General features: G+C 35.1%; 1 protein-coding gene across 4 annotated transcripts in view; it reads left to right on the top strand.

Moving 5' to 3' along the window:
* Positions 1 to 24183, top strand: part of LOC123564875 (uncharacterized) — a 531225-nt gene that overhangs the window by 173923 nt on the left and 333119 nt on the right. For all 4 annotated transcript variants that reach the window (XR_008369995.1, XM_053537514.1, XM_053537515.1 and 1 more), the window contains 9 exons: positions 3766 to 4035; positions 7145 to 7261; positions 11172 to 11315; positions 11743 to 11911; positions 12713 to 12973; positions 17030 to 17229; positions 21061 to 21234; positions 22885 to 22977; positions 23537 to 23749. Coding sequence is in view for 3 of the 4 variants with exons in the window: in XM_053537514.1 (XP_053393489.1) it covers positions 3766 to 4035; positions 7145 to 7261; positions 11172 to 11315; positions 11743 to 11911; positions 12713 to 12973; positions 17030 to 17229; positions 21061 to 21234; positions 22885 to 22977; positions 23537 to 23749 (1641 nt within the window). In the remaining variant the exon portion in view is untranslated. The remainder of the gene's footprint in view (positions 1 to 3765; positions 4036 to 7144; positions 7262 to 11171; positions 11316 to 11742; positions 11912 to 12712; positions 12974 to 17029; positions 17230 to 21060; positions 21235 to 22884; positions 22978 to 23536; positions 23750 to 24183) is intronic.

The following is a 24183-nucleotide window of genomic DNA, read 5'->3' as shown; positions in this document are numbered from 1 at the left end:
TTTCATTTAAAACTGTGATAGCAGAATTTGAATTGTAAAAGGCGATCTTGCATAGACTTTATTCACCGTTAAATTGCCTGTCACAAATATTAGAATTTAACGACCGTACCATTTGACAATATGCAGTTAATCAGAGTCACATGTGCTTTTGAAAGTTTAAAATCATAACTATAGTTTTCTTATCATATCTTGTCCAACTTCTACAATTCTGGGCGTCGAACTTTGAAAAATCGAAATACATGTAGCATTTAGACACCAGACCCAGATAGACGTATAATTATACTAGTAGTGATCTCATCACATTGTATTTTACCGACGATCGGATTACATCTCATCATATGTAGCTTTTTACCATGTAGGAAAAGAAATATGTATTAGTTAAAAACATAATTGAGCCGCACCATGAGAAAACCAAAATAGTGCGTTTGCGACCAGCATGAATCCAGATCAACCTGCGCATCGGTGCACTCTACTCATGATTCTTACTGTTCGCTAATAGTTACTCCAATTGCAATTGGCGTTGAAAGCGAACAGCATAGATCCTGGCCAGACTACAGACGCACTATGTTGGTTTTCTCATGTCGCGGCTCATATTTTTTTTTTGTATAAGTAAATGTTTCCGTTGTCATTTAAACAATGAGATTTAACAATGATAGATTCTTTATGACATTTAATTTGACGGATTGTATATATTTCAATATAAATTAACGGATATCTAAGCTTGTGAAATGTAAATATTTATTACTACGTCGTTTGTTTCTGGGTGTGACTGATGAGCCCCGTTAGGCTAGGTTTCGTAATTGAATATTCGAACAGTCTTTTGATTTGCTGGGCGTTTTTTGTGTTTTCATCGTTCTCAACAACATGTATTAAAAAAGAACATATTATATTTTTCCAAAATACCTTGCACAAATATGAACTTCCGCTTTAACATGACACTGTTGTCTTACGTTCAAATTAATTCGATATTGAAAATTTATCATCTAAACTAATATTATGAGACCTTGGGAAACACTCAAGGGTCCCCAGGACCTCCCTAAACAGTCACACACTCTTGAGAATTGGCTCGACTGTCACTCACCTTTATGAATACAAATGGAATCTTTCCTGAGTAAAGACGTGACCGTTAGGCAATTTATTTGAGTGTACTCAATGAGTGGTGTTGGAGTATTGTATGTATCCTTGATAAGCCCATGGGTGTTGAAAGATATCCGTCATAAAATTACCTTGGGGCTATATTGCAACCTGTGTTTGAAAGTAAACGGTGTCGATTGTAAAGAGGTCAACTGCTACATTATCAAAGTTTATTAATAGTCATTAAATTTACAAATGATTGAAGTGATCGTTTACAAGAACTAGGAAAACAAATGATGAATTGTTTATGTTGGACTATATAAGGAGAGTTGTCATTCTACAATTTCGATACTTGAACTGTGCTTATCCTTATGTAATAAATTTGGAATGAACATTGAAAATGTTGACACATGATTAGATTGAAAGACACAAAGATCTAGTTTTTAACAGACTGAAAACTTTTTACACAAAACTTTGTTTTGTAACGATATAGTGACATTGCTACAGGTATAATTGTAAAGAAATATTGTTAAAGTATAATACACAATACGAGACTGTACCTACTCAATACATCACAGTGTTTGTTGTTATTCTCCGAATGATTTGGTTGGAAAGAATCGAACTAAGAAATAATAAGTTTTGTTGTATTTCGTTTAGTACATCAGTATCAATCATCAGACAGTTCAAATCTTTAATCTAAATAATTTTATGTGTATATGCTGCGGACGTGTCATGCACATGTATGTACGCATTATGCAGGATTATCTTGAAATAAATTCCCGCAATATTTTACTTTTGTACCTAACCCTTTACATCGTTCTTTTTTTTGTACATTTTAAACCACTGCGATCGATAGAAATACACTTTTGGGCGGAGCAAACTACACGCGTGATCCTCTCACGACAGCTACGTCATTTATTACATACGTTTGATGTAAACGCCCATTCGGCGAGCTTTTCTGAAATTGGCAGTAAGTTCACGCAAAATGACTTTATACGAGACTGAAATTCGGCGACCGCGCGGGAAATTTCCATTACCAAAATACACCCTTATTTTATTAATAAATGGTATTTTTTGTAGGGTTTATTGCAGAAATCATTCGTGTATAATATAAACAATAAGTTTAAGAAGGATAAATAAAATTACTTAACGCTAAACGATTTTATAAGACATTGAAATTCGGCGACCACGCGGGAAATTGCCATAACCGAAATACACCCGTATTTCTTCAACAAATTGTATTTTTGAAGTGATTTATGACAGAATTCAGACAAATATATCATAAATTATTATTTTTCAAAAGGAAATTAAAATTCTTTTGAGCGTTATGTCTTGTACCTGATTGAAAATCGGCGTGCGCACTGGAAATTTGTGCATTCGGAATTTCCATGTCCTAAAATTCTCTAATGTACACAGGTATTTCTTTAATAAATCGTATTTTTAGGGTTTATGATAGAATTCAATCATATCTCAAATAAATAATTAATTTACAAAAGGAAAATAAAATGCGCAAAGCGTTTTTATACGAAGTTGAAAATTTGTTGAGCGCACGGGAAATTTGTGCACTTGTGGATGAACCACAATCGCCATAATTTTGTTAGCTTTTAAATTAAATAAAAGCTTATCATATTCAACTGCACTTACCTTGTTAGACATTATTTGTCACATGTCACTTGTGTGTGCTTACAAATATACTGATTAATTGATGTAATCAATAGTGTGATAATCCAATCAAACTCTATCAGGACTAATCAGAGGCACATGTTTGTTACGCCGCATATATTCAAAGGACATTAATTGTGCTTTGGCAATAAATGCAGTAAACATTTTTATATTCATATATAAACATGATATAATTCTTTTAAAAACTGATTTTTCATAATATATTTTCTTCTTAAATTATCAAATTAAACATGAAGAAATAATTCAGTTAGTTCCAATAATAAACATACGGCCGGTCCTTTCCGGTCAGCGCGGTTTATTCACTGACATGTATTTTGTGTATGATTTATTTAAAAATAGAATATTTATATAGATCTATATATTCATATTTTGTAAAATATGCAAAATGGAGGAAATATAAAATGAAAACATACAACTATTTCTAAGGGGTCGAAATGTCTTGGGGTCGAAATGTCTTTGGGGTCGAATTGTCCAAGAAAATTAAATTTTGGGGTTGAAATGTCTTGGGGTCGAAATGTCTTGGGGTCGAAACGTCCAAGATTCGGGGTCCAATACCTTAAGATGACAAACAGAAAACATAACCCAGGTCACTTGGTCAGATATTAAAAACTTTATTTCAGACTACCTTATTTAAAATAACTACCTGTGCATGTTCAAGATTATAAAATGATGAAAGTAATGCATGATCTAGATCAAAGGTCAAGGTCTTGGAGGGTATGGTCAAATAACTGCATTTTGTGTCAGAAGTTACTAAAAGGATTCATATAAGTCAAGTGCACAACCCTTGTGCTAGTCAAACATAGAGGTCAGAGGTCATAGTCACAACCTTACACCTTACTGTAGTGTAGTCAACTGAAGTAATGGCTAATTTAGCATGTTGTGTCATATTATGTATTACACATCAAATTGACTAAAATACAGCAACTGATTGTCAAATTGTGAAATAAAACTGCTGCAAAGAAGACTCAATTTTGCTTACAATATATTCAATATTTACAATCTTTTCAGTGTATGATACGCAACGCTGTTTCATGCAGGAAGGAATGGTGAATAAACAGGGTGGAAACATTGCTGACGCTAAAATTAATCTTGATTCTGGATCACCTCTCACAGCAGAATACTGCAAAACCAGATGCTTAAATAACAGAATATGCCATGCTGTTTCATTTATTGATAACCCTGCCAGTCCAGTTAAGTTTTGTAGATATTACACAGTTGAAGAAGAAACCTTGACTGATTCTGAAAATTCAATACATTTCAGAAGATTTTGTCCAACTGGTATGTATTAAATGGTTAAATTCTTCAGCTGGTTGCAAATTGCACCTTTGTTTTGTATACTGTAAAATCAATAAATTTTGTTTGGCCTAAAAGTTTTATACAAATTTAAGTGCATAGTCAGATTTTATTGGAGGGATCAACCCTACTCTGTGGCCGAGTAGTTAAGGGTACCGACTGCAAAATACTTGGCCCCTCACTGATGTAGGTTCAAGCTTCACATATTTGCTAGAATTCTTTATGTGAGGAAGCCATCAAACAGTCTCAGGGAAGTTCAAAAGTTCTTAGCCTGGTAACCCAGTCCCTGATGCAATAATGCTCAGAGGGGCACCTGGGGACTTCCTCTAACACAAAATGCTCACAAAAGTCAGGATATAAAGTCACCATATGTTCTGTAATTTTGTTGGTGTGATGTTAAACCTTCCCTTTCCCCAACAGGCTCCTCTACCCCCATCCCTACTTCTAAAAAAATGGATTGATTCAGTTGTGATATCCACAGAAAACAGTCCCACTTTGATATAAATTATTTCACAGTACTCTGTTCATCTGGTCAGTCGGCTCTTAGAGATGTCATTGACTGAATAGAATCACCTGACAGCAACTGTTTTGGTTATGAAATCCACCCAAGGACCACAGAATGTTTCAAGTGAGGAAGCCAACTTCCTGGCCTTTGGAAGACTAACAGGTGTCTGCATCTGCCTAAAATAATGCTGTGAAAGGAACTTGGGGTATTTTTAATAAAATTTATGAACAGAACCACTGGAAGCATAGAATGCAGCTAGACGAAATAATTTATAGCAGAACATATCATCTAGCACTGGCTTGAGTACACTGCATTAACTCCCATGATCCCAAAGGACCAGAAAGTACAATAATACTGTTGAAGAATATGGAAACTCTTTACAGATCTCATCCCCCTTCCCTCTTCTGGCCCTTTTTCTAACAGAAGTTACAGCACTTACAGATAGCTGTTTTGATAATTAGTAAAATATGAGTAGAAGATAATGTTTGAAGCACAGTAGATAGCAACCAAGTAATATATTGATAGATTTTATTTGTTGTGCCCCCCCATGGGTGGTGGGGGCATATAGATTTGGTCTTGTCCGTGCGTGCGTCCGTCTGTCCGTCCGTCCGTCCGAAGTTTGTGACACGCCTAGCTCAAAAAGTATTTGATATAAATTCATGAAACCTTGCATGAGTCTTTATCATGATATGAACTTGCGCACCTCCTATTTTTCGTCTGGCTCCGCCCCCTATTTTTAGAGTTATGGCCCCTGAAATAGTCAAAAATGCACATTATCACCTTGTGACGCGCCTAGCTCAAAAACTATTTGATATAGATTCATGAAACCTTGCATGTGTATTAATCATGATATGAACTTGCGCACCTTCTATTTTTCATTTGGGTCCGCCCCCTATTTTCAGAGTTATGGCCCCTAAAATAGTCAAAAATGCACATTTTCACCTTGTGACACTCCTAGCTCAAAAAGTATTTCATATAAATTGATGAAACCTTGCATGAGTCTTTATCATGATATGAACTTGTGCACCTCCTATTTTTCATCTGGCTCTGCTCACTATTTTTAGAGTTATGGCCCCTGAAATAGTCAAAAATGCATATTTTCACCTTGTGACATGCCTAGCTCAAAAACTATTTGATATAGATTCATGAAACCTTGCATGTGTATTAATCATGATATGAACTTGCGCACCTCCTATTTTTCATTTGGGTCCGCCCCCTATTATCAGAGTTATGGCCCCTGAAATAGTCAAAAATGCACATTTTCACCTTGTGACACGCCTAGCTCAAAAAGTATTTCATATAAATTGATGAAACCTTGCATGATTCTTTATCATGATATGAACTTGCGCACCTCCAATTTTTCATTTGGCTTCGCTCCCTATTTTTTGAGTTATGGCCCCTGAAATAGTAAAAAATGCACATTTTCACCTTGTGACGCGCCTAGCTCAAAAAGTATTTGATATAGATTCATGAAACCTTGCATGTGTATTAATCATGATAAGAACTAGTGCACCTCCTGTTTTTCTTTGGGTCTGCCCCCTATTTTTAGAGTTATGGCCCCTGAAATAGTCAAAAATGCACATTTTCACCTTGTGACACCCCTAGCTAAAAAAGTATTTCATATAAATTGATGAAACCATGCATGAGTCTATATCAAGATATGAACTTGTGTACCTCCTATTTTTCGTCTGGCTATGCCCCCTATTTTTAGAGTTATGGCCCCTGAAATAGTAAAAAATGCACATTTTCACCTTGTGACGCGCCTAGCTCAAAAAGTATTTAATATAAATGGTTGAAAACTTGCATAAGTCTTTATCATGATATAAACTTGCACACCTCTAATTTTTTGGCAGGTTCCACCCCTATTTTTAAAGTTATGGCCCCTGAAATAGTAAAAAAATGCACTTTTTCACCTAATTATGTGCCTAGCTCAAGTATTAGATGTAAATTCAGGAAACCTCGCAGGAGTCTTTATCATGATGTGGCCTTGCACTCTTGGCATTCTTCTTGAGAATCTTACTCTTATTACAGAGTTATGGCCCTTGAAATAGCCAGAATAGTGGATTTTTTGTTTGTGATGCTCATAGCTCAAAAAGTATAGGGCCTAGAATAATGGACCATTTTCATAAAATGTTTGTTGAGGCTATACCCCATTAAGACTGCAAACATTTGAATTATTGCCCCTTATTTGTGACTAATGTACCTGTGGGGGGCACACCCTGTGTCTTACAGACACATTCTAGTTTAAGTCTGTTCTAAAGAGGTAATGCAAAGTATAACAGCTTAATGTCCTCTTACACAGGCTTAAGGACTGCAACAGGGGCAGTGTTTTTTGATTAATTTGTTTATTTTTGCGTAAGTATTTAACCTTTAGCCTGCTGGCGGCAAGTGATTCTGCCTTTGCGACCAGTGCAGACCAAGATCAGCCTGCACATCCGTGCAGTCTGATCATGGTCTGCACTGTTCGCTATTCAGTCAGTAAATTTTCAGTAAACACCCCTTCGAATAATAAATGGTATTGCCCAAATTGAATGATGGACCAGTCTGAGGGTTAAGGACTACATTTATGTTAGAAATATTGTATTACAGATTTCCAGGGAAAATCATGTGAGATAGTGAAGGACTGGTGTGCTGAAAACCCATGTAAAAATGAAGGAATATGTAAACCTGTGAACCCAGTAGGATACGAGTGTGAATGTATGCCAGGTAAGGTCATTTATTTAAAAGATTACCTTTTTACACCTTCTCCTGTTGTTAAATATATTTTAAAAATTGGCAAATATTGACACAAACCTTGCTCAGGAAGTATATATCAACTCCTGCTTCCTGAGCCAAAATTATAAAAAATAATTGAGCCGTGCCATGAGAAAACCAGCATAGTGGGTTTGTGGCCAGCATGGATCCAGACTAGCCTGCGCATCTGCACAGTCTGGTCAGGATCCATGCTGTTCGCTAACAGTTTCTGTAATTGCAATAGGCTTTGAAAACGGACAGCATGGATCCTGACCAGACTGCACGGATGCACAGGCTAGTCTGGATCCATGCTGGACGCAAACCAACAATGTTGGTTTTCTCATGGCGCGGCTCAATTCAGTATTTTATAAATGCTAAAGGTATCTTTGGATTTGAATTATTTAAAATATCATTCAATTTTTGAAGCTGAAGCATTCATCAAAATTTGATTGCCATTTTCCTGCTAGTTTATTGTTCCCTATTTTCCTGATGCTTTATGGTTCCCAAGTACATATCTGCCTGCTAGTATACAATTCTTATTTCCTGTTGGTCAACAGTTCCACATTTTCCAGTGTGTTTATGGATCCCCATTTGCCTGCTGCTTTACAGTTTTCCTTTCCTGTTGGTCAACAGTTCTCCATTTGCCTACATGTTTATGGTTCCTCTTTTACCTGCTGGTTTGCAGATCCCAAATTGTTTCCTGGTTTATTGTTCCTTGCTTGCTGGTTTATGATATCTTGTAACCTAAGTAAATAATGATCACAAGTCTCGGTTAAAAAATTATTATTAATATTTCTGTTATACTAAAAAGTCAGATGAGCATCAGCACCTGCAAGGCGGTGCTCTTGTTCTTGTATGCCATAGTCAATAAATAATCAAAATGATAGAATAAAAAAAAAAAACAACCTTAGGGCACATTCTTACAGTAGCATATTATCTAAGGGCACCAACTTTACATCTGTAACATAAAATATATTATGATGATGCAAAAATAAAAGCAATTATAATAGTACCAGTTTTGTTTATCATGTACAATGAAACATAATGTTTGCGGTTTTTTTTAGCTCACCTGAGCCAAAGGCTCATGGCGAGCTATTGTGACCGCTCAATGTCTGTCGTGCGTCGTGTATCCGTCAACATTTATTAAAAAAGTCTTCTTGAAAACCACTGGGAAGAATTACACCAAATTTCACAGGAATGATCCTTAGGTGGCCCCCTTTCAAAATTATTCAAAGAATTGAATTCCATGCAAAACTCTGCCATGGTTGCCATGGCAACCGAAAGGAAAAACTTTAAAAATCTTCTTCTCAAAAACCAGAAGCCCTAGAGCTTAGATATTTGGTATGAAGCATTGCCTAGTGGACCTCTAGCAAGTTTGTTCAAATCATGACCCCGGGGTCAAAATTGACCCCGCCCCAGGGGTTACTTGATTTTAAATAGGAAAATCTTAAAAAATCATCTTCTCAAAAAACCAGATGCCTTAGAGCTTAGATATTTGACATCTAGCATTGCCTAGTGGGCCTCTACTAAAATTGTTCAAATCATGACCCCGGGGTCAAAATTGACCCTGCCCCAGGGGTCACTTGATTTTACATAGGAAAATCTTCAAAAAATTTCTAAAAATAAACAAGAAGGCCTAGGGCTTAGATATTTCACATGTAGCATTGCCTAGTGGACCTCTACTAAAATTATTCAAATCATGACCCCAGGGTTAAAATTGACCCTGCCCCAGGGGTCACTTGGTTTTACATAGGAAAATCTTCAAAAAATTTCTAAAAATAAACGAGAAGGCCTAGGGCTTAGATATTTCACATGTAGCATTGCCTAGTGGACCTCTAAAAAAAATTTTCAAATCATGACCCTTGGGGTCAAAATTGACCCTGCCCCAGGGGTCACTTGATTTTACATAGGAAAATCTTCAAAAATTTTCTAAAAATAAACCAGAAGGCCTAGATCTTAGATATTTGACATGTAGCATTGCCTAGTGGACTTCTACAAAATTTGTTCAAATCATGACCCCTGGGGTCAAATTGGGCGGGCCATGGGGTTACTTGATTATACATAGAAAAATCTTCCAAATTTTCTAAAAATAAACCAGAAGGCCTAGATCTTAGATATTTGACTTGTAGCATTGCCTAGTGGACCTCAACAAAATTTGTTCAAATCATGACCCCCGGGGTCAAAATTGACCCTTCCCCACCCACTTTAATTTACATAGGAAAATCTTCAAAAATTTTCTAAAAATAAACCAAAAGGCCTAGATCTTAGATATTTGACGTGTAGCATTGCCTAGTAGACTTCTACAAAATTTGATCAAATCATGATACCTGGGTTCAAATTGACCCCGCCCCATTGGGTTACTTGATTGTACATAGAAAAATCTTCAGTTTCTTTTAAAAATAAACCAGAAGGCCTAGAGCTTATATATTTGACATGTAGCATTGCCTAGTGGACCTCTACAAAATTTATTGAAATCTTGACCCCCAAGGGTCAAATTGACCCAGCCCCAGGGGTTACTTGATTGTACATAGGGAAATCTTCATAAATTTTCTAAAAATAAACCAGAAGGCTTAGATCTTAGATATTTGATATGTAACATTGCCTAGTAGACTTCTACAAACTTTGTTCAAATCATGACCCCCGGGGTAAAATTGGCCCCGCCCCAGGGGTTACTTGATTGTACATTGGAAAATTTTCCAAAAAAGTTCTAAAAATCATCAGTTTGACATTTGAAACGTGTAGCTCATATTACTCAGGTGAGTGATCCAGGGTCAGTATGACCCTCATGTTTGTTTTTTTTCTTTGTAACATAACATTTTTTTTAATTGAATAATTTAAGGAACAAAGAGGAATTACAAAGGTGTTTAATTTTATCTGATTTAACATCAGCATGAATCTGCAAACTACATAGATGTAGTTTGTAATATGTTATTTAAAGAACCCATGGTGTAAGATGCACTTTTTCCTGCACCTGTAAAAGGGTTGGAAATACAAGTCTGGTATGCAAGATTACATGATTATCTTTGAAATAGTGAAAAATACACATAATGTACCTAAATATTTGTGTAGCGTAAGTCCCAAAAAGTAATTGAACTAGAGTCAGGAAAGCTATCATAGAGATAGCCAGATTTTTTAGATTAACAAGTTTGAGATGTGGAGTTTCAACTCTTTTTTTTTGTACACCTGACAGCAAAGTTGTAGGGGGGTTATACTGGTTTCAGATTGTCTATCTGTCCTTCTGTATGTTTCTCTCTCTGTTTGTCCATAGACAGTCTTGTGCGCACCAACTGTCCTCATTTGCTTGAAACAGTTTAATGAAACTTCACACAAGTGATCAGTAACAACATAGTTATGCATGGTGGATGTTTGATTCTTTCAGAGAAAAAAAAAATTGCAAGGTTACAGGAATTTTTTTGTTACTTTACTTTATTCATAGTGTCTGCATATGCAGTCTTATGCGCACATAATCTCCTGAACCCTTCCACACAATTTAATGAAACTTCACACAAGTCATCAGTACCAACCTTACTTGTGCATGGTGCATGCTAGGTTCTTTCAGAAAAAAATATTCTGCTCAGTTATGGGACTTTGTTTGTTGTTGTTTTTTTTTTTGCTATACTAAATACATAGAGGGACTTTGATTTTTTTTTACTATACTAAATACATAGAGACAATATACATACAGTCCACATAATTATCTTATCTTGTTGGCTTCAAATTGCAGATTGAATGTAGTGTATGCTAGTGGGTGGGGTACATTCAGTGATAGCTCTAGTTGAAATTTAGTTTACATGATTTACAGTATCACCACATCCACACAGAAAGGTTTCACAGAACATAATTATGACAGCAGAATTATATAAAATTCTTCACTTTGATCTAGGTTATAGTGGTCCAGTATGTGAGACAGCCGCAGACCCATGTAAAAGCGACCCATGTAGGGGACAAGCAAAGTGCCAGTCAACTCCAACAGAATATATCTGCCAGTGTGAAGGTGGTAAGGTTTGGACAGGAACATCTTGCAAAAGTAAGTTTACTTTCATTGAGTAAAGTAAATACAAGACAATCTACAAGACAATCTACAAGACCGTCTTGCAAAGTAAATGCACTATCATGTGGCCATTGTGTATCTCTCTGCTTGTATAGTTAAAGTGTGCTTAGGTCAAGAACAAGTGAGTACTTTTTTCATATGGCTATTGTGTAAATATATTTGTTTACAAGGTGTAAGTCAGGACAAGAAGAACTTGCAAAAGTAAATGTAACTCCACTGTTATGTATGCATATCTGTTTGAATAGTTAGAGTAAGAATAGTTGGGCACATTGTTGTCATGATTCAGCGTAATATGTTGGCTGAGAAATAAGCTCAGGTTTAGTTTGTTTGTTCTGTTTTTAAATTGATGCATTTTATAAGTTTAAAGGGACAAGAAACTGACTGAGTATTTGTTAATTTTCAGCATCAAGAACAGATTATACAATGTTAGTGAATGCCGCTATGGGCCAGCAGCCTCCAACCTTGCAGACAACCTTTAGATTAAGCACTAATGAACTTTCTGTCATGATGAAAGTCAAAATCCACCATGTTAATACGGAACTTCCACTAGCCACACTGTTTGCATTACTTGTGTAAGTAAAAAGTAAAATTCGCTTTTACTGTGTAACTAAGAAATGAACTTTTTATATTTTTACTTTGTTTGCATTTTCTATGCAAGTGAAATTTCATCTTACCATGTTTGCATCAAATTGACTCTTACTTTGTTTGCATTTCATGTTTAAGTAAAATCAACTTTTTCTCTGTTTTCATTAATCCAGTACTGTCAGTAAAGTCGCATTTTGCTCACATTCATTGTGGAAGTAAAACTGACTTTTGCTCTGTTAGCATTTCTTGTTTAAGTAAAATCAACTTTTGCTCTGTTCGCTGTAGGCTTGTCAGTAAACTCACATTTTGCTCACATTTATTGTGAAAGTAAAATCAACACTTGCTCTGTTTGCATTTCTTGTTTAAGTAAATGTTTACATTTATTATGTTGCTTTTTCCCTGATGGAGAAAGACTAGATGGGACTATAGGGAATGTCATCTGTTCGTCTGTCTGTCCTCAAATTTAGATCCTGCAATTACTCAAAAAGTATTCAAGCTAGGTTCATAAAACTTTGTATGTAAATAGAGTGATAATATGTGAATTTTGACATATATAACTTATGATTGTTGGTTAAAGGTCAAGGTCTCTGTTTAATGTCAAGTAAGAATCTGTTTCCACTCCAAAACTTTCAATTTCATTGAAGGATTTTTTTTATTAATACACAAAAATGTTCCCCATGATTATACTATGTGACACGCACATTACCCCTGGTTGTCATTTGAAGGTAAAAGGAGGTCACTATTGAAGGTCAATTTTGAATTTATATTTATTTCTATTTTCATTTCAGAACACCTGATTTGGAATTGCCTGATAGTATTGTATTTGACTTTTCCTTGACTGTCAGTATTTATGGAATTTATGTTACATACGGGCTTGAAGAAGCCAAGGGTATACCTTTTACTGAGGATTTTGGAAAATCTATATTTGATGGAGAATGGCATCACGTGGGTATTGCAATAGACAGTGAAGGAATGTTATCAGCAACCATTGACTCGTTACATGTAGAAGATCTAGTTGATACTGGTCGCAACTTGTCTCTTGATTACAAGTAAGTTATTGTTTCTATTTCAATATGACAGTTTACCTGGATTACATATTGGGGAATATTACCAGGGTTGGTAGGTAAGGGATTCATTGTGAAACTGTCTCAATGGTCTAGTGGAGCATAGTTTACTAGATTTAGGGTTGAATGAATTCTCACTGACTTAATGTACTGTCACTTTATCTCCAGACCTGCCTCTTGGATTTCAATAAAACTTCAAGGTAATCTTTGTTAAAAAGTGTAGATGAGCATACCCTAATGGTAGTTGACAAGATCATATAATTGAGAACTACCCATTCCAATGTTTTAACCCTTAGCCTGCTGCAGGCGAATTTAACAGCCTTTGCAAACAGCTTGGAACCACATCAGACGCCGATTAAATCGGCGTCTGATCAGGTTCCAAGCTGTTTGCTACTCTGACAATATTTCTTCCAATTTTGGAGCAAATTGAATGAACTTTACAATTTTAGCAGATGACATTTCCAGCAGACGACAATTTATTTAGCATGCTAAAGGTTAATGAACCTTTATTTATGACATATTCTATTTTATACAAAAACAATCATGTCTTATCAAGGTTAAGCTTAACTATGGAGAAATGTGTATTTCTGGTTAGATTTTGACTGAATTTGGTAGTTAGTCTTGTGGCAGCACATAGTACATTTCTTACCAGTTACTTTTATTTGAATTAAAGTTTGTTCAACACCTCACACTGAGCTAATGATATATTGTTTCATGTTATGCCATTTAGAATTGTTTTATCTTATGGGTCTTTGCCATTTTAGCTAGAGACCAAAGTGATGGGGTATTAAAAAAAGACAAACAAACAAACAAACTGTAGGACTGTCATGTTTAAGAGCAATAATGTTTTATGAAGTGGTCAAACCAATGAACAGAATTGTAGAATACAGTAAAACACCGTTCACTCAAGGTTGCAAGGAGATGAGCAAAATGCTCGAGATATCTATGGTTTCGAGCGACCCAAACATTGATTATCATACAAAAATTAAAGTTTGTTTTACCAATAGTCATTGAGACCATTTGCAGAAGAAACCGTGGTGCGTAATAATAACACACTCTTGACAATTTCAAAAAGTATTACAAATGTTATAGAAGTTTCAGTATGTAATTGCAAATGGTACATGTGAAGAAACAACTTGAGATGTTTTAAAATTTCTTTTTATGACCATTGCGATAAATCTTACACAGTCAGTTTTCTGGAGCCGGTCTTCAAAGATCAATTTTCTTCCCCAAATTAAGATCTCATAATTATTAACTTGATTTTAAGAAAAGGCTATTTTATTTTTTTTATTTGCATGCAAACAACTGCTGATTAAAAGGTAAAGATCTTTTTGATCCCACATAAAAGATGTAATAAGTAATTACCTACTTGCTTTAATCTAAAACAAACAATAATTGATCAGTGTTTGATTGATATAAAACTTTTCTATAATTAATTGAATTATCAGATAAAATATACCAACAAACAAACATTTTAGATAGTCATGTAGACTGGCATCAGTCATTAGAGTCATAAAATATAAAGCACTGGCCATAAAATCAATCCTCTCTGATACCACTTTCTGAAAAAATTTACAATGTCTCTTGGCTCTGTCTCTAACGTGTTGAGATGAGCCTTGAGAGAAAATGTTTTTCAGAGAAAATATCAGTGTCAGTATGAAGAAACAAATATTATTACAGGTTATTTGATCTCAACAGACTTTGTAAGTCTAATAGTTATGGAATAAACCACGCAATTCTCATGGCATGCACAAATTTTAAATTAACAAATATATTCTGACTGCCGGAAGGTGAAAAATATTGATACCTCTGCTTGAATTTGCCAGAAGCAACAAAGACTAAATCAATACACTTGGACCACATGTCATGCTCGAGCGATCGAGTTATCATAGTTCAACCCGGCCACGGTAATTAGGAAATTGGCCAGGACCACATGAATTGCTTGGGTGAGACTGGTGGCTCAAGTTGTCAATGCTTGAGCGAGCGTTATTTCACTGTAATATGATTTATATCAACGAAAAAAAGATATTTACTTTGGATATTCTTAGGATAATAATCACTTAAAAACTTTATTTTTAAAGGGTAAGGCAATTTTGTTTTGATGTTAATTCCATCTGCTGAGATTTCTTTCATTATTTAAATAAGTGAAACTTGAAAATAAGAAAGAAATAGACATTTAAACAATTTATCAAAGTGGCAGCCAATTTGTTTCCATGTCAACAAATGGTGGATTTATTAAATTTCTAGACACATATTTCAACTGTATTTACTTTTTTCTGTTAAAAAATTTCTATATTTTTTCCAGCTATAATGAAAGAAACTTCCATGTTTTACATCTTACACCCAAGAAACATATAAAATTAATCTATTTGAAAAGGTTTTCTGCTAAATGAAGAATTCAGCAGTGTGTAAATGAGGTCATAAACACACAAATTGACTGCTTCCATGATAAGCCATTTTGTCAAATTTCAAACTGCCATAATATTATCTCTTTCAATAGTGGTCTGATTTTAGAAATTCTTTCAGCATTATGAAAGGCTTCAGGGTGGCTTTCATATTAAATCAGTTTATTGTCAGACATTCCCTGCCCTTTAAGATTCCTTGTTTGCACAGTCTTATTAGATTCTCAGGGATATATTATGTCCGATATTATGTCATCCATCTGTCCATGGTCACAATTTTGGCCCAATCTTAATGAAACTTGGTCAGAATGTTACTCTCAATAAAATCTTGGACGAATTTGATATTGGGTCATCTGGGGTCAAAAACAAGGTCACAGGTCAAATCTAAGGAAAAGCTTGTTAACACTCTAGAGGCCACATTTATGACTGTATCTTCATGAAACTTGGTCAGAATGTTAATCTTGATGATCTTTAGGTCAAGTTTAAATGTTGGTCATATTGGGTTAAAAACTAGGTCACCAGGTCAAATCAAAGGAAAAGCTTGTTAACACTCTAGACGCCACATTTGTGACTGTATCTTCATGAAACTAAGTCAGAACGTTAATCTTGAGATATTTAGCTCAGGTTCTAATCTGAGTCAGGTGGGGTCAGAAACTAGGTCACCAAGTCAAATCAAAGGAAAAGCTACTTAACACTCTAGAGGCCACATTCATGACCATATCTTAATGAAACTTGGTCAGTATGTTAATCTTGATGATCTTCAGGCTGAGTTCAGCTCAGGTTCAAATCTAGGTCAAGTGGAGTCAGAAACTAGTTCACAAGGTTAAATCAAAGGTAAAGCTTGTTAACACTCTAGAGGCCTTATTTATGACTATATCTTAATGAAACTTAGTCAGAATGTAAATATTGATGATCTTTAGGTCAGGTTTGAATCTGGGTCATGTGGGGTTAAAAACTAGGCCACCAGGTCAAATCAGAGGAAAAGCTTGTTAACACTCTAGAGGCCACATGTATGACCATATCTTAATGAAACTTGGTCAGAATGTTAATCTTGAAGATCTTAAGGTTAAACTTCAATCTAGGTCAGGTGGGGTCAAAAACTAGGTCATCGGGTCAAAGCAAATGTAAAGCTTGTTAACACTCTAGAGACCTAATTTTAAGTTTGAAACTCATGGGATCAGAATGTATGTCCTGATGTTCTCTAGGTCAGGTTTGAATCTGGATCATGTGGGGTCAAAAACTAGGTCACCAGGTCAAATCAAAGGTAAAGCTTGTTAACAATCTAGAGGTCAAATTTATGACTGTATCTTCATGAAACTTGGTCAGAATGTTAATATTGATGATCTGTAGGCCAAATTGGAATCTGGGTCATGTGGGGTCAAAAACTAGGTCACCAGGTCAAATCAAAGGAAAAGCTAGTGAACACTCTAGAGGCCACATTTGTGACCATATCTTAATAAACTTGGTCAGAATGTTAATCTTGATGATCTTTAGGTCAATAGATCAGGTGAGCGATACAGGGCCTTCATGGCCCTCTTGTTTCTTTATTTGTCAATGAATATTTATATGTTTATAAATTTAAAAAAAGATCAGACAATTATGACCCTAAAATGGCAATCTTTGTTGTGTTTCTTTTCAGTGCACAGATAAGTCTTGGATATGGTTACATCATAGAGTATGAGAACGTTGAAGTGTATGACGTATACTTAGAACGAAAGGTCTTTTCCAATGCTTTGGCTGGCAATAAACCTTCTGAAAACCCTGTTCAGCGTTTTGATAACTTTAATTTTCCGCCTTCAGCAAAGTTTAGCATGGATCCCCTACAAACAAACATAATGAGTGAGTCTTCTCTTATTGTAACTCATTTATAAATTGAAATGATAGTTTTCTGTTAGGCTAATGAATTTTGCAATAGTAAATTAGACGTAATAGGTAAAACACAGCTGAGGTATGCAGTAACATGAGAATTGGTCATATGTAAGTCACCTGTAAAGCTCATGGAATAGGTCATACATATCTGAACCATACAGCAGCTCCTGAAATAGATCATACACTACTTATTTGTGTAGAAGCTCAAGGAATAGGTAATACACATCTGGTTGTATAGTTGGACATGGAATACAGGTCATACACAGCTGATAGTACTTTAGCTCATTAGATAGGTCTTACACAACTAAAAAGTGCAGAATAATGCATATTTGATGCAGTTGCTCACAGATAGGTCATAAGCAACTCAATTTTGCAATAGCTGATACAATACACAGCTGATTATGCATTAGCTCACTAAATTGGTCATACACAGCTGATTATGCATTAGCTCACTAAATTGGTCATACACAACTGATTGTGCATTAGCTCACTAAATAGGTCATACACAACTGATTGTGCATTAGCTCACTAAATAGGCCTATACAACTGATTGTGCATTAGCTCACTAAATCGGCCACACACAGCAGATTGTGCATTAGCTCACTAAATTGGTCATACACAACTGATTGTCAATTAGCTCACAAAATAGGTCATGCCAGGCTGATTGCTACACAACTGATTGTGCATTAGCTCACTATATAGGTCATACACAGCTGATTCTGCATAAGCTCACTAAACTGGTCATACACAACTGATTGTGCATTAGCTCACTAAATCAGTCATTCACAACTGATTGTGCATAAGCTCAATAAATTAGTCATACACAGCTGATTGTGCAATAGCTCACTAAATAGGTTATACACAAAACTGTAGTTACTCATGAAATAGATCATACACAGCTGACTGTGCATTAGCTCACTAAATAGGTTATACACAAAACTGTAGTTACTCATGAAATAGATCATACACAACTGATTGTGCATTAGCTCACCATATAAGTCATATACAACTGATTGTGCATTAGCTCACTAAATAGGTCATACACAACTGATTGTGCATTAGCTCACTAAATTAGTCATACACAACTGATTGTGCATTAGCTCACTAAATAGGTCATACACAACTGACTGTGCATTAGCTCACTAAATAGGTCATACACAACTGATTGTGCATTAGCTCACTAAATTAGTCATACACAACTGATTGTGCATAAGCTCACCATTTAGGTCATATACAACTGATTGTGCATTAGCTCAATAAATTAGTCATACACAACTGATTGTGCCTTAGCTCACTAAATTAGTCATACACAGCTGATTGTGCATTAGCTCATTAAATAGGTCATACACAACTGACTGTGCATTAGCTCACTAAATAGGTCATACACAACTGATTATGCATTAGCTCACTAAATTAGTCATACACAACTGATTGTGCATTAGCTCACTAAATTAGTCATACACAGCTGATTGTGCAATAGCTCACTAAATAGGTTATACACAAAACTGTAGTTACTCATGAAATAGATCATACACAACTGATTGTGCATTAGCTCACTAAGTAGGTTATACACAAAACTGTAGTTACTCATGAAATAGGTCATACACAACTGATTGTGCATTAGCTCACTAAATTAGTCATACACAGCTGATTGTGCAATAGCTCACTAAATAGGTTATACACAAAACTGTAGTTACTCATGAAATAGGTCATACACAACTGATTGTGCATTAGCTCACTAAATTAGTCATACACAGCTGATTGTGCAATAGCTCACTAAATAGGTTATACACAAAACTGTAGTTACTCATGAAATAGGTCATACACAACTGATTGTGCATTAGCTCACTAAATTAGTCATACACAGCTGATTGTGCAATAGCTTGCTAAATAGGTTATACACAAAGCTGTAGTTACTCATGAAATAGGTTATACACAACTGATTGTGCATTAGCTCACTAAATTAGTCATACACACCTAATTGTGCATTAGCTCACTAAATTAGTCATACACAGCTTATTGTGCAATAGCTCACTAAATAGGTTATACGCAAAACTGTAGTTACTCATGAAATAGGTTATACACAACTAATTGTGCATTAGCTCACTAAATTAGTCATACACAACTTAAAACTGTAGTTACTCATGAAATAGGTCATACACAACTTAAAACTGTAGTTACTCATGAAATAGGTCATACACAACTGATTGTGCATTAGCTCACTAAATTAGTCATACACAACTGATTGTGCATTAGCTCACTAAATTAGTCATACACAGCTGATTGTGCATTAGCTCACTGAATAGGTCATACACAACTGATTGTGCATTAGCTCACTAAATAGGTCATATACAACTGATTGTGCAATAGCTCACTAAATAGGTTATACACAAAACTGTAGTTACTCATGAAGTAGGTCACACACCACTGATTGTGCATTAGCTCATTAAATAGGTCATACACAACTTAAAACCGTAGTTACTCATGAAATAGGTCATACACAGCTGATTGTGCAGTTTATCATGCAATAAGACATGCACAGCTGATTGTACAGCACATTAATACATAAATCAGACACAGCTAAAAAGTGCAGTTGCTCATGAAATAGGTAACACTCGGCTTTCTGTGCAGTAGCTCCTGAAATAGGTAATACATGGGTAAATGTGCAGTATCACTATAAATGAGTCATACACAGCTAAGAAATCCTAAAATAGGTTATACATAGATAACTGTGCAGTTTCAGTATAAATAAGTCATACACAGCTAAAAAGTGCAGCAGGTTATGAAATACTTAATACACAACTGATTGAAGCACCTCACTAAATAAGTCATACTCAGTTAATATTGCAGTATCTTATTGATCGATTATACACAACAGATTGTGCCACAGCTCATTATATAAGTCACTCATAGCTGATTGTGCATAAGCTCATTAAACAAGTTATACAAAGTTAATTGTACAGTAGTTTGTGAAATGCATCATACACAACTAAAGTGTGCAGTACCTTGTGAATTAGATTATGCATAGCAAAAATGTACAGAAGCTTACCAAAGTGATACACAACTGAATTTTGCATTTTAAATACACGTAGGACATACAATCCTGATTGTGCAGTAGCTTGCAAAATAGGTTATACACAGCTGAATTTTGCAGTGTGCATGGAATCGGTCATTCACAGCCGATTGTGCAGTAATTCAATTAATAGGTCATACAATCCTAATTGTGCAGTTCTTTGCAAAATAGGTCATACACAACTGAATTTTGCATAGTGTATGAAATAGGTCATACACAGCTGATTGTGCAGTATTTCAATAAATAAGTCATACAATCCTGATAGTGCAGTACTTTGCAAAATAGGTCATACACAACTGAATTTTGCATAGTGTATGAAATAGGTCATACACAGTTAATTGTGCAGTAGGTTTTACAGAGCTTACTGTACAGTAGTTCATTAAGTAGGCCAAACATAGCATATTATGTAGTGGCTTATTAAAAAGGTGACACAACCAAATTGGGCAATAGCGCATGAATAAGTCATATGCAGTTAATTGTGCAGTATCTCATTAAATAGGTCATACAAAGCTAAATTTTAAATTAGCTTAAGAGATAGGTCATGTACCACTGAGTTATGCATGAATATATCTCTTTGCTCAAATTGTTTGAAATAAATTAAGTGTCAATTTTATATGTTAATATGAATTTAATTTCTTTGAATTGAAACATGCCAAAAGTGGTTTCTTACAATGAACTTGATATCTTTTCATGTCTTCAACTTTTTTTCTCTTTTATTATTTTTCCAGAAAATCCCAACTTGGTTATACCCGAACTAGACTGCAGTAAAATGGAGGACATTTATTATGCATCTGACATGAGATTGACGCTGTGCAGTTCAATACCCAAAATTGCCGATATGTATGACTCTGTCACATCGGTAGAAGGAGAAGATCTGACATATTATGATACTGTTGATTCAAGTTTGTATACCTATCTTAAGTTCTATTTTATGTTTAGCTGTTTATTAATTGGACTGAAATGCCACAAAATATTTGCAACTGATTCTTGATTTCTCCAAGATTGACTTACAGGGATACTGCATCTAGTTATTTATAATTTCCTGGCTTTTAATCCAATTTCTTGATGAAAAAATAGATACGTTAATATTACATTATGCCAAAAATGATATTTGTTGCAATAGCATGAGTACATAGCTTCGTTACTTTGATTTTTTTTCCCGAAGGGTGATATTTAGTAATCAAATTAAACACAAGTTTGTCCCTACTTTGCTTGTCTATAGTATAACTTAATTAAAAACTATGCACAAGATTGAATTCATACTTGGAATTTAGACCTGTGGTGACAGGGAGTACATTTAGCAGTAGCCGTAACTTGAGCGTCATTATTTATTAGTTATCCACCATTTTCATTTTTCCTTGTATTTTGCTTGTGTAGTGCATAGCTTGAAGGCCTGTATTGACTATGAAAGTGACCCACCCCAAACCAATATCAGGTCTACCTTGGGGCCTCTGTAACCAAGTAGTTTAGGTTTGCTGACTTGAAATCATTTGCCCCTCACCGATACTTCATGTGAGGAAGCCATCTAGCTTGCCTACAGAGGGTTGATGGTTCTATCCAAGGGCCCACCCGCGATGAAGTAATGTTCAGAGGGCCACCTGGGGCCTTCCTTCAACATCAAAAGCTGGGAAAGTCGTCATATGATGTTGATGTACATGTTAAATTATTTTACCTCAACTAAATTTTGGATTCTGTTTTACAGTGTATAATGAAATTGTATTTTAACTGTATGTAGGCTAAAGCATTAGTTTATTATTCCTTTTTGAATGAAGGAAATGTGAAGAGTAGAGGTTGTGAAATTGTTCAAATCCAGGTAGGAACTGGACTTGTATCATGATAAGAAAAGAGCCATTTAAATGTTATTCGGTCAGTGAAATCAAGGTCATATTTACTGAAAAGTGATCAGTAACTTCAGTTTGACTGACAAATTGTCAACAGTCTTGATTTGTAGCATGAAGACCTAGCTTTGGATTTTATTAGTGGGGTCAAGGTCAGGATCCTTATTTTTGAAAACAGAAGAATGATTCTGCTCAATAATTGTAAAAAAGGAATGAGACATTGTGATAAAACTTACTGATATTTAGGTATGCGGGTCAAAGGTCAAGGTCACAGTGATGTTTACCATGAGCCCTTTTGATTTTGAGGGCCCTTAGTCAAAGGTCATGGTCACTGCAATAATTCAATGTATTCAGCTGGACAAATAAGTGAAGGTTGTGGTGATCCATCTGTCTATTTTTTGCAATTTAGTTTCTCAGTAACTTCAGAATGCTTTAAATTATCATCCCTATACTTGATCTAGACACAAGTATCGGGTGTATTTGGCTCTGCACCAGCAGTATTGTTGTTATTGGATATGAAAAGAACAACCACACAATAATCAAATGAATTCTTATTGGCCTTTAATTTGTCCTCAGAAAGTCATATTGGTTCCCAGACTTTGGTCAATATGACTGGCCACGGGCAAATATGACCACTTTCTGGGCGATATGAAATCATTGTATTAGTAATATTATATTACAGTAACAGTAGATGTTATATATTCTTTTTTGTAGCATTGACACGAGGATATTATCCAGTAATATTCATTGGAAAAAATGAGACAACAAAAAACTATGGTCAGTGTAGATCTAACCTCTACGTAAGATGTAAGTAAAGTTTCTTTTATTCGTACTGTATACCTCCTCTCCCCCGCACACCAAAAAGGAAATAAATATATTTTATTTGTACCATGTATCCATCTTTTTTACGTACAAGTAGCCCAGTTATTAAACTAGAATGTAAAATATTGTGGCAGTATTCAATGATAGCTATTGGTGCTCTCTGTAACATTTCTTTAAACTGGAAATAGCTGGTACATTACATTTTTGTGTAGTCGGTTGTACTTCGTTACGTCATTTAAAAATATGAAAATATAGTTGAAAGTCTGTATCTTGAATTCCAGGAGATCAAACATATTGCTTTGAGATAAGCGAAGTGTGACTTAAAATGATATTTAATGGAAGTGTTTTTGGGATGGGACTTAAAAATATCTTTGAGATCGCCAGAATTTTGAGATAAACAAGTTTGAGATGTTTGAGTTTATATAGATAAAGGACCATAGCTGCCTAGGAAGTGAGATTATCATTTATAAGTTATAAAATGAAATTGGTTTTCAGTGATTGCATTTGCTTGGCTTGTTGGTGATTATTATTTTTCTGATTCCAGACAATTCTAAGTGTCCATCGATGGACGGACTGTTCAGTGCATCAGTAGAGTCGAGACCATGTTCTGATACTGTAGGTGGTTACTGTGATGTTAAGTGTGACTCTTCGCAAGCGGTGATATCAGCACCTACACCTTACTACATCACCTGTGGATCACTGGGTGTCTATGATTACAGGACACCTTTTGCTGAAACATACTATCCTGCTTGTGAAGGTGAGTGATGATTTTAGGTATCGTGCAGACATGTATCAACAGTGACAGGAATAAGTTTAAGTAGATATGGAAAAAGGAATTTTAAGGCTAATTGTAAATTTGAAAGTGTTACACTGGGTATTGCCTGAATTAAAGCCAGTATCATAATGTACAATAGCAGAAGAAATACTATGGATAAAATAATACTGGGATGTTGAATATTAAAATTGGTTGTTCAGTTTAAAAGTAGAAATGCTATTTTCAGAAACAGTCTTAGAATATGTTAAAAACATTTAATTACAAAATGTTTGTTCACAAAAATAGGCATGTAGCCTTATACTGAGGCAGGAAGATATTCATATAAAATTTGTAAACTTTATTTGACCATGAAATATGAGTAGGTCTTTCAAGTCTCTTGAAAATCTGTATACTTTATTAGTCCCCTACTGGTTGAA

Source organism: Mercenaria mercenaria, chromosome 2, assembly GCF_021730395.1.
Source record: "Mercenaria mercenaria strain notata chromosome 2, MADL_Memer_1, whole genome shotgun sequence".
Taxonomy (NCBI): domain Eukaryota; kingdom Metazoa; phylum Mollusca; class Bivalvia; order Venerida; family Veneridae; genus Mercenaria; species Mercenaria mercenaria.
This window is presented reverse-complemented; position numbering and strand designations above follow the sequence as displayed.